General features: G+C 34.1%; 1 protein-coding gene across 4 annotated transcripts in view; it reads right to left on the bottom strand.

Annotated features, from left to right (window-relative positions):
• LOC106867534 (atrial natriuretic peptide-converting enzyme) overlaps positions 1-15,000 on the bottom strand; it is a 169,452-nt gene that overhangs the window by 25,879 nt on the left and 128,573 nt on the right. For all 4 annotated transcript variants that reach the window (XM_089352458.1, XM_089352459.1, XM_089352460.1 and 1 more), the window contains 5 exons: positions 12,027-12,134; positions 6,289-6,393; positions 5,704-5,811; positions 2,825-2,944; positions 1,898-2,017 (listed from right to left, as the gene is read on the bottom strand). In XM_089352458.1, coding sequence (XP_089208584.1) covers positions 1,898-2,017; positions 2,825-2,944; positions 5,704-5,811; positions 6,289-6,393; positions 12,027-12,134 — 561 coding nt within the window. The remainder of the gene's footprint in view (positions 1-1,897; positions 2,018-2,824; positions 2,945-5,703; positions 5,812-6,288; positions 6,394-12,026; positions 12,135-15,000) is intronic.

The raw sequence follows: 15,000 nt of genomic DNA, 5'->3' as shown, positions 1-15,000 counted from the left end.
ATAATGTATTTCTTTTGTACACAATACTATATACACAATGTTATATATATATATACAGTACATTATATAAACAATGCTGTCTGTACACCAAGCTGTGTGCATACAACACTGTAGAAATAATATCACATGCACAACTTATATATACATACATGGCACAAGTGTATCAAGATACACAACATTATATATACAATATTTCCTATGCAGAATTCAACCCAAAGCTTAGGCTATCAATTCTGTGTGTGTGTTATGCGTGTGTATACATACGTATATATATATATATATATATATATATATATATCATCTGCATTATGTGGAAAATATTCAGTCAGCATTGCCGAAATGATATTAGTATCACCCAAGACTTGGGCCCTGTGCTATCTGCCCACAATGTAAATCACACTTTCATCTCATAACAACACTACAGCACAATTATTTCACCTCAATTGGCCCCGCTCTCTTTAACCTTACACCAAAACATTTCAAAGCAGAAACAGACCTCTGAAGTTCTAGAAGTCTTTGGACAAATTCCTTCAAGAAATCCCAGATAAACCTCCTACACCCAGATATGTCTCTGTAAAGAATAACCCTCTACTTGAGTGTGCTATGTTATCTGATTCCTGATCTGAATGACTTCACCAGGTGAGGTGGTGCTATTAGGCTGAAACCTATCAAAGTAACAGGTATCAAAGTAACATATACACAAGAAGCAAGTTTATACACATTTTATACACAGTGTTATATATGCAATTGTTGAGGTGCGTGGCTTAGGGTGTCAGCATCATGATCGTAAGATTGTGGTTTCGATTCCTGGACCGGGCAACGCGTTGTGTTCTAGAGCAAAACACTTCATTTCACGTTGCTCCAGTTCACTCAGCTGGCAAAAATGAGTAACGCTGCGATGGACTGGCGTCCTGTCCAGCTGGGGAACACATACACCATTGAAACCGGGAAACCGGGCCCATGAGCCTGGCTAGGCTTTAAAAGGGTGCATTTTTTTTTTTATATATATGCAATTTGTACTTTCACAACACTATACACAATATACATAAACACAAATTACATTTGGAACTAATATATATATATATATATATATATATATATACCACACTTCATACTCAAGTTTATATACACAACAATATGCCCATAATATTCTTATGTAGAGCACTATACAAGGTTTGATCAAAAAGTAACAGGACTGGTGCTATAATAAGAAAACTACATAACATATTAATTCAGCATTTAATATCCTTTGAAGTAGCCTTCTTATGATTCCATATACTTTACCCAGCATTGTTTCCATCATTGACAGAAGCATTCCTGGAACCACTTTTTGGGGATAATGAATAGCTAACTCATTGCATTCTCTTGGATTTCCTCAACATTCTGAAATCTTGTTGGGTTCTTCCATTGTGAAGACAACCTTGGTTTCAGGATCTTAGCCATAGACCCATGATTTGTCACTTATTATGACCATTTTCAAAAAGCTTTTGTCTTCCTTGGCACAACCAAGAAGATCCTGCACAGCTGAAACTCGATCTTCTTTTTGAGATAAACACATACTTTACTTCTAAGCACTGCTATAAACAACAGAAGTGAGCAAGGACATTATAACTTAGTGTGCATACACAACAGAATTCAAAGTCAATCTGTGTCAAGTGGCTTCACTCTGATTATTTTAGCTCTGTTACCATAGCAACAGTCCCAATACTTTTAAATCAGACCTTGTATTCACAACCTGTGTAACACTATATCTCCAATTAGTATATACACAACATTGAATATACACAACTAGAATATACACATGTGGTATATACACAATTAGAATATACACATGTGGTACATACACAACTAGAATATACACATGTGGTATGTACATAACATAAATACAGTCACTTACCACAATTTTCTTCATCAGAATTATCATTGCAGTCTGATACTCCATCACAAAGAGAAGAATAACTGACACAGTCGGTTCCTGTATGGCAACGGAATTCTCCAGCACGACATGCTGCACTTTCTACAAATCAATGAACAAACATTATTATTAATAGCCACAAAGCCACACTATATACACAATGCTCTCTTCTCTTATACCAGAAATCTTTTCATGGCTCCTTCCTTGCACCACCACCAATACTGGAAGTCTCTCCTCAGTACCAGAAGACTCCCGTAACTCCTCCCCCACTGGTAATCTCATCCACATTACTGCATACACCAAAAGTGGGATGCAGTAATGTAGATGAGATTATTTAGTAAATTAACAAACCACCTACTCCTTTCTCTCTGTTTGTAATGTATTAAACAATAGCAGTTTTTTTATTTAGTTGAAACATTGACCCATTTATGTTTGCATCAATAACGCTTGTATTACATTCACTTCCAGTAGAGGCAGCAATTTTAACATGTTTGAATGATGGTAGATTAAAATGAGAACAACTGATATGACACATCTGTTATCAAACACTCACTGAAACCTTCTTTTCAGATGCTGAATACCATCCTCCACTTCCCATGTTCCCTCCCACATGCCTTTCCAGGTTTTCAGAGTTGGTACTGACAATATAGGCACATTGAAAGGTAGGTCTGGTGAGATTGTTGAGATGCTTGAACAGAGGAGTGTTGATATGTGTTACATTCAAGAAGTAAGGTGGAGGGGAGCTTGAAACTATGTGGTTGCAAAACAAGTTTCTTAACCACACAGCTATGCTTGTACCTATAAAGTACTTAGGTTTTACCTAAATATTTGTATTTAAAGTTGCTGTTGTTCAATGAAGTTTTTATTGTAGCTTGAAACCAAAGCTAAAAGGCTAAATTGTCTACTTACCACAATACATTTCATCAGTGCCATTTGGGCAGTCAGGGAACCCATCACATTCCCATGTCTTAGGGATACAAATTGGAGGATTGTGATTCTCACAATGAATCTCCCGATTATGTATGCAATCTGAAATATAAATAAAAAAAAATAGATAAATAAATATAAGGGAAACACAAATGTTTCAATGAATAAATAAATGACATGAAGCTCATCATGATAGATGTCCCTGTCCTTGTATGGTAGACAGTCTGTTGCCTGGTTTAACAACATATGGTCTCTGGATGTCTGTAGTGGAATCAGGTCTGTTGCAAGCAGCATCATTTAACATCTCCTTTTTTTATGCTTGTATGCATCATGAAATTTATTAAGGTGGATCTTCTACAGCTAAATGCTATTACTGTCTCCAACCTTCACTTGTTACCAAATAAGGTAATATTCCCCATGACAAGACATGTTTTCACAGAATATTGGGAACAAAGGACACCACTTGGATAACAGTAACATTCATTTAAAACTACCACAAGAAACCGCACAAGTATACATACATGTATGTGTGTATGTATATATGCATGTATGTACATACGTATAGTGGAGGCACAATGGCCCAGTGGTTAGGGCAGCGGACTCGCAGTCATAGGATCACGGTTTCGATTCCCAGACCGGGCGTTGTGAGTGTTTATTGAGCGAAAACACCTAAAGCTCCACGAGGCTCCGGTAGGGGATGGTGGCGAACCCTGCTGTACTCTTTCACCACAACTTTCTCTCACTCTTACTTCTTGTTTCTGTTGTGCCTGTAATTCAAAGGGTAAGCCTTGTCACACTGTGTCATGCTGAATATCCCCGAGAACTACGTTAAAGGTACACGTGTCTGTGGAATGCTCAGCCACTTGCATGTTAATTTCACGAGCAGGCTGTTCCGTTGATCGGATCAATTGGAACCCTCAACATCGTAAGCGACGGAGTGCCAACAACAACATACGTATGCATGTGTGTGTTTGTGTGTATATGTATGTGTGAGTGTGTGTATATACACACACACACACACACACGCAATATACAAGGGGCTTCTTTCAGCTTCTCTTTATTAAATCGAATAGCAAGGCTTTGATTGGCTTGCAGTTATAGAAGAAAACACTTGCACACAGTGGGTTTGAACTCAAGACTACATAGTTGGGAAACAAGCTTCTTAACCACACAGCCTCATTTGCCCCTTCTCTTCAATCATAACTGGAAAATTATCAGGGAAATCATTTCAAATCAAATGTTTGACTTCTTTGTCAACAACAGCTTAAACACAAAGAAATATGAAATTGAGGAAAGGTTATATTACACTAGACTGTCCTACTTGTCTGTCACTACATTCATTTATTCAGGTTACTTCCCCCATATCTCTATATTGTTTCTACTAAGTAATAGTCTATTAGCTTTTCTATTTGGCCTAATTATCTTCAATGTAATTATCTTCTCCCAGAGGTATTTCACTAAACCTAAACTAAATAAATGTAAATTCTATTTCATGTTGTAAACTAAAACTATGTATACCATTAGATTGAATGATTTAGATGTTTACACTGTCAGATTTAGAGATCTAAAATTTATGTCTTGTTAGATTTAAAAAAAAAAAGTAAATTTGCAAAGGCACAAGCATTGCTGTGTGGTAAGAAGTTTGCCCCCCACCACACAGTTCCAGGTTCAAACCTCATTGCATGGCATATTGGGCAAGTGTCTTCTACTACAGCATCAAATCAACCAAAGCCTTGTGAGTGGATTTGGTAGATGGAAACTGAAAGAAGCCCATCATATATATATATATATATATATATATATATATATACACACACACACATACACAATAGATAAGTCCTTTGCCCGTTGCTAGGGGTTGTTTTGGCTCTTATTTCTAGCAATGCTGGTGCTGACTTGCACCTTTAGTCATTTTAGTGACGATTGTACTTGTACTTTATATGTATGTGTATGTATGTGCTTGTGTGTGTGTTTGTGTTGGATGTCCCCTGTCACTGATTGACAACTGGTATTTGTTTATGTCCCTGAAACTTAGCTGTTCAGCATAAGAGACTGATGGAATAAGTACCATACTTAAAGAAAAAAGTAGAGAGGTTGACTTATTTGACTAAAACCTTTCAAAGTCACACTCCAATAGCTGAAACAAATAAAAGATAAACGATACTTTGTTACTGTTAGAAGCCCAACTCAAGAGAATTCATGTTAAATTAAAAATAATTTCATTATACAAAACTTAAATTGTAAGTCATCTAACCAAAAGAATAAGCAGGCAGTTATGCATAAGTGATGAAATGGCAGTGTTGTTTGAGTACCAGACAGAATGCTTCGTAGTATTTATTGTGATTCAGTGCTCTGAGTTCAAATCCCACTATGGTCAATTTTGCATTCCCCACTTTCAGGGTCAATTCAAATGTACCAATCCAAATCAATGGATAAGTGAATCTGAAAGAATGTCAGACCGAATGCTTTGCAGTTTTTGTTCCAGCTCCTTGTGATTTGAGTTCAAATCCTACTATGCCCTACTTCAGTGGTAGACTTGAGCTGTCACCCTATTTAACACTACCAGTCAACGTTTTGGACATCTTTGTTAGATCCTATTCTATTGCAAGCATTTGGGCCAGATTCCTGAGGAATCCACAGGTTACACCCTAATTGTTGTGCTCTCTGATGGTCTGGATTTTTAAAGGGTGACTGGAAGGACATCCTGTCGTAGAAAATTTGTCTCAATAAACTCCATCTGATCTGTGCATGCATGGAAAAGGGAATACTTAAATGATGATGATGATGAATTAATTAGATAAATGGTAAAATCTAAAGACACTGTGTAGTTGTTGGAGATTGAGGAGGAGATTAATACTTACGGCAGTTTTCTTCATCACTATTGTCAAAACAATTATCTTGACCATCGCACCATTGAGATAACTTGACTTGTATGCCATTCCGACAGCGTCGGTGACGGGGTTTCTGATCTGTAACAATGATGAGAAATGTATTCTCTTATCAGAGAAGAAAATTAGGAGCACATGAAACATGTCCTCTTGTAAACATACAGTGTAGAGTATGACTGTCAATGTCTTGTCTGGTGGTCAAGATATTGGTTATGTCTAACAGTTAACACACTGATAATGTTTAATGGCTGAGGGAGAGAGGGAATAAGAAAGGGGAGGGGATGGAGTGAGAGTAGGGAGAGGTTGATGAGAAGGACAGTGGAAGGGGAGGAATAAGTCAGAGAGGGGAGGGTAAGAAGTGGGAGAGAGAAAGAAAGAGATGAGAGAAAGGGAGAGAGAAGAGAAAGAGAGATAGAGAAGAGAAAGAGAGAGGGGAAGGGAAAAGGGGGAAGGGAGAGAGAGAGAAACCCAATAATGCTTTATGTATCAGGAATATCTTGGAACACTTCTACACAGAATTTCAGAAAAAAAAAATGTTTGAAACAAAAGAATACTTACGGCAATTTATTTCATCAGAAAGATCTTTGCAATCCACAATTTCATTACATCGATAACGTGAACCCCAGAGACACAGTCCTGAATCGCATTGGAACCCTTTGCAATCTAAAAATAGAAAAACGCTTCATTTTAAAGGAAGAATTCGCCAATAAAATAAAGCGTTTTTTAAGAGTAAAAACTTTGAAAACTTTATTTTATGTAGAAAGAAAATAAAATCTTTTATTTGTATGCTCTTCACTTTTTGATGTAAATTCCTCAACTAATTTAACCTAAAAGAGATTCTCTGCCCTACAATAGTAAACATCACTAGAAGCAAACCACATGTTCAAAATTTTTAAGAGCTTGGTTTTATTTGTTTTTTATTTTTAAGAAACATAAAAGGGTTTTCATTTTTAATCTTTTTTTTTTGTTTGTTTTGGCTGACATCATAAGAAATTAGAAACTTTGAGAAATGGGAAATAATTCTTTTCTAATGGTGGAATTCAAAGAAGATAAAGCTATAAATAGCAGTGAGTAAATATGGGGTTAAAAATCCTTTTGTATAGAAAATGCCTAAGGCTACTTATGGGACTCAAACTGACATCTTCTGTAAGCATGACAAATGTTCTACTATTGTACCAAAGCAATCTTTCAAATTTTTCCATCCATGTCAAGAGCTTTGTTGTTACCAGGGAGAATTGTATGTTGTTTGCATCATAAGAATTTAAACTCTTCGAGAGACGTGAATTCAAGTTCCACCATTGAAAATTAACTATTTTGTTTATTTATTTGTCTGAAGAGTAAAGGTCAGTATCCATAACAGCTTAGTTGAATTACATAACTGGACAACAGAAATTTGGTAATTCTAAAACTCTAAAACAGAAAAATCTCAACCAAATCAGCAACAGACAGATGCTTCACCATCCAATGAACGTTCTTCCTTGTTGAGAAAGATTAACCTTTAATATCAGTTTCAAATTTTGGCACAAGGCCAGCAAATTCAAGGAAGGGGCTAAGTTGATTACATCAAACCCCAGTGCTCAACTGGTATTGATTTTATTGACCCCCAAAAGATACTAGGCAAAGTTGACCTCAGTGGAATTTGAACTCAGAACATAAAGAAGGATGAAATGCTGCTAAGAATTTGTCCGATGCAAGCTTGCCACTTTATTCATCTTTACTATTACTAACATGGATGAAGACAATGAGCTGGCTGAGTCGTTAGCACATGAGGCAAAATGCTTAGTGACATTTTGTCTGTCTTCATATTCTGAGTTCAAATTCTGCTGAGGTCGACTTTGCCTTTCCTCCTTTTGGGGGTCAATAAAATAAGTACCAGTTGATCACTGGGGTCACTATAATCAACTTACCCCATCCACTGAACTTACTGGCCTTGTGTCAATATTGCTAACATGGGTGTTATACTTTTCCAACTCACAATATGGTTTTGCAACACCATCACCACTGATATTTCTAACACCATCACACTACTAGCAATACAATCACCACCACCACCATCACAACCATCATCCCTTAACAGTACCATTGCTATAACCGCCACAGTCACAACCACTACTGCCACAGTTGCTATTAAAAATGAGGAAATTCAAGAACAGAGTTGAGTGAACAATGTGACTGCAGAATACTGAAAGCACACATTCCTCTGGGCCAGACATATCACAAGGTTTACAAACAACAGGTACTCTACTGCAGTTAGCAAGTGGTATCGAAGAGATCAGAATAAGATAACCAAAAGGCTTCCACAATGATGAGAAGATTATTTAGTTAAATGATTCTGACTGAGATGGAAAAGAATGGCACAATCGAGAAAGAATTGGAAGTGCATTTTGACCAGCAATGTATAACAACATCCAGTAGTCTGGTTGATACACTTTATATATATATATATATTGGGAGTTGGTAATTGAAACAGAAAAATGGAATACAAAATATAAGTGCATATATATATATATATATATATATATATATATATAAACTCTTTTACTTGTTTCAGTCATTTGACTGGCCATGCTGGAGCACTGCCTTTAGTCGAGAAAATTGACCCCAGGACTTATTCTTTGTAAGCCTGGTACTTATTCTATTGGTCTCTTTTTACCGAACCAGTGAGTTACGGGGACGTAAACACACCAGCATCGGTTGTCAAGCGATGGCGGGGGGGGGGGGATAAACACTGACACACATACATACATATATATATATATATATATATATATATATATATATACGACGGGCTTCTTTCAGTTTCCGTCTACCAAATCCACTCACAAGGCTTTGGTCGGCCTGAGGCTATAGTAGAAGACACTTGCCCAAGGTGCCACGCAGTGGGACTGAATCCGGAACCATGTGGTTCGTAAGCAAGCTACTTACCACACAGCCACTCCTACGCCTATATATATATATATATATATATATATATATATATATATATAGTGACGATCTCTAACTGTGGAAGGAACTTGCAGAAAAGGTAAAAACCCAGAAGACATGAGACAAGGTGGTGAAGCATGATCTTCGGATGTTGGGTCTCACAGAGGTGATGACAAGTGAACGAGACCTTTGGCAATTTGCTGTACTTAAGAAGATACATCAAGCCAAGTGAAATCATAGTTGTGGACAGTGCCAGTGACACGTAAAAGGCACCCTTGCCAGTGATACGTAAAAGACACCCATACTAATGACACATAAAAGGTACACACTATAGTCTTGGAGTGGTTGGCATCAGGAAAGGCATCCAAATGTAGAAACCAAGCCAAAATCAGATAGGAGCCTGGCACAGCTCTCTAACTTACCAATCCCAGTCAAACTATCTAACCCATGCCACCATGGACAATAGCCTTTAAATGATGATATATATATATATATATATATATATATATATATATATATATATATATATATATATATATATATATTTATAAAAAAGAAGTTTGAAAATGCCAATATATAAAAAATGAATTTTAATTTAACATGTTTCGGTTCTTGTAAAAACGAACCTTATCAAAACTACATATTTAATAAAATGAAAATAAAATTAAATGAAGAGTTCATAATTGTTTCTTATTGGTGTCAATAGTCCACGTGGGGGCATTTTTTGTTGGTTGTAGTAGTAGTAGTGTCCCTGTTGGCAATGGTCTATATTGCCAACAGGGACACTACTACTACTACAACCAACAAAAATGCCCCCACGTGGACTATTGACACCAATAAGAAACAATTATGAACTCTTCATTTAACTTTATTTTCATTTTTTATATATTGGTGTTTTCAAACTTCTATTTTATAAATTTATACCCACTCGTATGCCACTTACACTTGTTTATCTCTCTCTCTCTCTCTCTCTCTCTATATATATATATATATATATATATATATATATATATATATATATATTTTCAATTTTCAGAAATTACATAGTGACTCAAGGGCAGAGAGTTTTGCACAAAGTTGGAGAAATCACTTTGTAACATCTTGTTGTATGTTAACAATAGTTATGATGATAGAGAATATAAAGATTGGTACATCCTCAAAATTTATTCACTTTTATTTAAAATTTTAATATAAAAATATGCTGTATGACATTGCAAAATAAAAGGAAATAAATTTTGAGAATGTACCAGTCTTCATATTCTCCATTGTCATAATTATTGCTAATATACACTCCGGATAATATTACCATCCATTGAAGCAAACACAGAATTACCCATTGGAGAAGTTTACAGCATGAGTGGCAACCCATAGTAGTGATTGACATAAAATACTAATTGATACAGTTAGCCATAACCTGGAACATAACTGAGAGCTAGCACAATATCCACCCAGATAACATCTCCCTCTAAACTCACAAATATAATTATACACACTCACACACGCACATGAACCAGCACCCAGCTTCCATCATGACATTCACTCACAAGACCAGCATGGAACCAGTGATAGGCACTTATCCATGGAACCATGCAGTGGAACTGTATCTGAAACCACATCACTGTGTTAACCACACAGCCATGCCTGTGCTTCCACACAAACACACATATAAATACAATTTGGGGACCAATGTACCTCATTTATCCATCATCCATTTAGTCACTCTATTTAACTTAGGACATACAACACCATCCAACACATCAACAAATTACATAGAGAGTGAGTGAGAAAATGAAGGACTCTCTATATCAGGTGTTGGCAACCTTTTTCAAGAAGTAGGTTACAAGAGACATGGCTCATTATCAGGTGGACTACACTACTAAAAAATTTCATTCAGAAAATTCCACGGGCTGCAGTTTGCCCTTGATTGCTCTACATGATCACAACCTGTTAGGAATAGTAGCCAATTTCCCCTGAGTTACTGTCATAAAATAAGGAGAGAACAGGTTGAACTATGTAGTCCTAGATCTTCCTGAAAAGGTAGGATTAGCACTTCTGTATTGGCATTGATTCATGGATTTTCTCCATTAGGTCCAGCCTAGTGTTAAACATCACCATCGTCATAATACATACATACATACATACATAGATGGCATTACATTCACATCCTTCCACCATTTTCCTGTTGTAGATGCACAACTGCAAAAAGAGCCTACATCATTCACCTGGAAACCTTATTTCAAACAGACTTAAGAAGCATCGTGGAGGCGCAATGGCCCAGTGGTTAGGGCAGTGGACTCGCGGTCATAGGATCGCGGTTTCGATTCCCAGACCGGGCGTTGTGAGTGTTTATTGAGCGAAAACACCTAAAGCTCCACAAGGCTCCAGTAGGGGATGGTGGCAAACCCTGCTGTACTCTTCCACCACAACTTTCTCTCACTCTTACTTCCTGTTTCTGTTATGCCTGTAATTCAAAGAGTCAGCCTTGTCACATTGTGTCATGCTGAATATCCCCGAGAACTACGTTAAGGGTACACGTGCCTGTGGAATGCTCAGCCACTTGCACGTTAATTTCACAAGCAGGCTGTTCCGTTGATCGGAGTGCCAACAAAAACAAGAAGCACCACTCAAACTTCATTGACTCTATTGTGGCCCAAAACAACAGGGAACATCAAATACAACTAGTTGTTACACTCGGCAACATAAATGTACCACACACACACACACACACACACACACACACGAAAGATATTAATACTAGGAGGGGCAACAACATTAACACAATTTTAGAATACATGTATTATAGAAGATATAGTTGACAGTAACATTAGCAACAACAACATTAACAACATAATCAGCAGCAGCAGCAATGACAAAAATAGAAGCTGCAGCACTAACAACAAGAGTAACAACAACAATAGTAACAACATATACACAAAAATGATGAAATAAGACAATTATTAAACCAAAAGTTGTAGTCAATAATGTGGTAGTGGTGGTGGTAGTGAGACAAGAATATTTATACAGGTGTTGGGAGGAATAATGAGAAAGAGGTGTGATAATTACACTTTAGTCCCTTCGCCTAAATTACCATGGTAAAAATAATCTCTAATTGTCATCTAATTGTTATTTTTGATCCTAAAATAATCTCTCACACACATACACAAAGTTGTACATATATATATATATATATATATATATATATATATATATACACACACACACACACATGCATATTTATGGTTCATATGTTTGGTGAGAGTTTATAATTTCAGGTGATATTAATAGATGTAACCCCTATTTTACAGGGGCAGGAGGGAAAAAAAATAAAAATATAAAAATAAGGGAAACAATAACAACAAAAAGAGACAAACCACAATTCATTTCATCTGATTGGTCAAGGCAGTTCTGTAGTCCATTACATCGATCAGTTGAAAGGACACACTGTCCACTGTTACAGCGAAACTGACCTTCTCGGCAAGCTTTAAAAGAAGAAAAATTATTTCTAATATCATTAAGAAATATTAACTCTTAATATTAAGATTACTCAGTCAAATGTAATGCTTATTTATTCACATTGTTTTGAATTAATCTTGCATTATCTTACAGCTTTGAGATTTCAATGATGTGATCATTTGGTTTTAGAATGGTATCATAGAGTAGATGTGAGAAGCAGGATCTGGCCAGTTTGAAGATATTTAAGCCAGATACGACCAATTTAAATGCTAAAGGGTTAAAAAAATATTTTTAGCCAGAAAACTACCTATTTTGGCAAAGTGGATTTTGACAATACACCATTTGACAACACACCATTTGACAACACGCCATTTGACAACACGCCATTTGACCCAATGTTCATTTTGACAATACACAAAATTAGTTTTGACAACATACACAAAACCTTTGTTGGTAAAACACATTTTAATAACTCACAAGACCTATTTGGTAATACTCAAGGCCCAATATGACAACTAACTCATATATATTTCTGTTAACACAAACTAGGACAATAGCCCTATGCCATATAAATCCTTGTAAGTAGATTTGCTAGAGAGAAACTGAGAGAAGCCTCTGTTTGTGTGTGTGTGTGGGGGGGGGGGTGTTATCCCATACACCTTTGTGGGTGTGAAAGTTTGTGTTTCCTTGTCTTGACATTGTGTGATAGTTGTAAGTGAATGTCACTGTTTCACAAGTAGTGTCTTTTGTTTCAAATCTTCCATGATAAGAGATAAGGGTTGGCAACAAGAAGGATATCAAGTCAGAGAAAATCTGTCTCAACAAATTCCATGCAAACATAGATTATATACCTTTTATCCTTATCTTTTACTGCTTGTTTCAGCCATTGAACAACAGCCATGCTGTGGCACTGCTATGAAAGGTGTAGTTGAACAAATTAACTCCAGCACTTATTTTTAAAGACTGATACTTACTTTATCGGTCTCTTATGCAAAGCAGCTAAGTTACAGGGATGTAAACAAGCCAACAATAGTTGTCAATTTGTGGTAGGGGATAAACATGACACACACACACATATTAACCATAAAATGTCAGGGGGTATGAGAGGTGAATATATTTATTTAAGGATGACCACTTATCATCGTTAGAATTATGGTTTTTACACAGCCTTCTTCATGTAATAATAATGTCATGCATGATAAATTATGTTTATACGTCTGTATGCTATGCATTATACAATACAATTATATATTCACAGTTCAATGCAGATAAAGAAAGCTAGATCACCAGAACAACATGGTTACATCAATGATTCAACTCTAACTATGTTATAGAATGTTTTCTTTATATATACAATGTGTGGAAGACCAAGACAAGATAAAATTAGCTTGGTCTAGTCAGTAAAAATAAATATATGTCACTTCATATCAATTAAGGTACTGGATCTAAGTTCAAGGAATTGACCTTTTTAATGTTTACAAAAAACAGGAAGGGATAAGGAGAGGAAGTAAAGTAGTTATAGAAAATAAAAAATATGTAGTTTTAAAAAGTGTATAAAAGTACATATAAAAAATATAATATAAATGAATTCAATGGGGAACATTCAGCTGGAGGTATAATGATTAAACCAAGAGGTAGGATTGAACAACAGTAATTTTCAAATAGGGTTAAAAGGTTAAAAGACCACACATCAAAAACACATAATACATATTCACACAATATAAATACACATACATACAAATGTATGCATACAAATACATACACATATATACCTATAGACATGTATATATGCATAAAGATACTCATACATATACACACACAAACCATTTTATGAATCCATTATTATACTATAAGTTTATATATATATATATATATATATATATATATAATGAATAATAATGAATGGAGCAAAACGCATATAAGCAAAACGCATATAATCAAATGCGTTTTGCTCCATTTATTATTATTCTTTATATCAACTCAAAATACATCACTTTAACATGGAATCTCTACCCCTTAAGCAGGTATAATATCCCAGTTCTTGTGTGATTTTTGCTACCCTGGTAACTATTAACATATTTGCATTATCGAAATTTTTTCAACCAAGATAATATTAATATATACATAAATAAATATATATATATACATATATATATATATATATATATATATATATATATATATATATATATACATATATATATATATATATATATATATATATATATATATATATATATATATATATATATATATATATATATATATATATATATATATATACATATATATATATATATATATATATACATATATATATATATATATATATATATATACATATATATATATATATATATATATATATATAATACATATATATATATATACATATATATATATATATATATATATACATATATATATATATATATATATATACATATATATATATATATATATATATATATACATATATATATATATATATATATACATATATATATATATATATATATATATATATATACATATATATATATACATATATACATATATATATATATATATATATATATATATATACATATATATATATACATATATACATATATATATATATATATATATATATATATATATATATATATATATATATATATATATATATACATATATATATATATATATATACATATATATATATATATATATATACATATATATATATATATATATATATATATATATATATATATGTATATATATATATATATATATATATATACATATATATATATATATATATATATACATATATATATATATATATATATATATATATATATATATATATATATATATATATATATATATATATATATATATATA

This window comes from Octopus bimaculoides, chromosome 5 (assembly GCF_046866305.1).
Source record: "Octopus bimaculoides isolate indiv1 chromosome 5, ASM4686630v1, whole genome shotgun sequence".
NCBI classification, from domain to species: Eukaryota; Metazoa; Mollusca; class Cephalopoda; order Octopoda; family Octopodidae; genus Octopus; species Octopus bimaculoides.
Note: the sequence above shows the minus strand (reverse complement) of the source record. Positions and strands in the feature narration are given on the sequence as shown.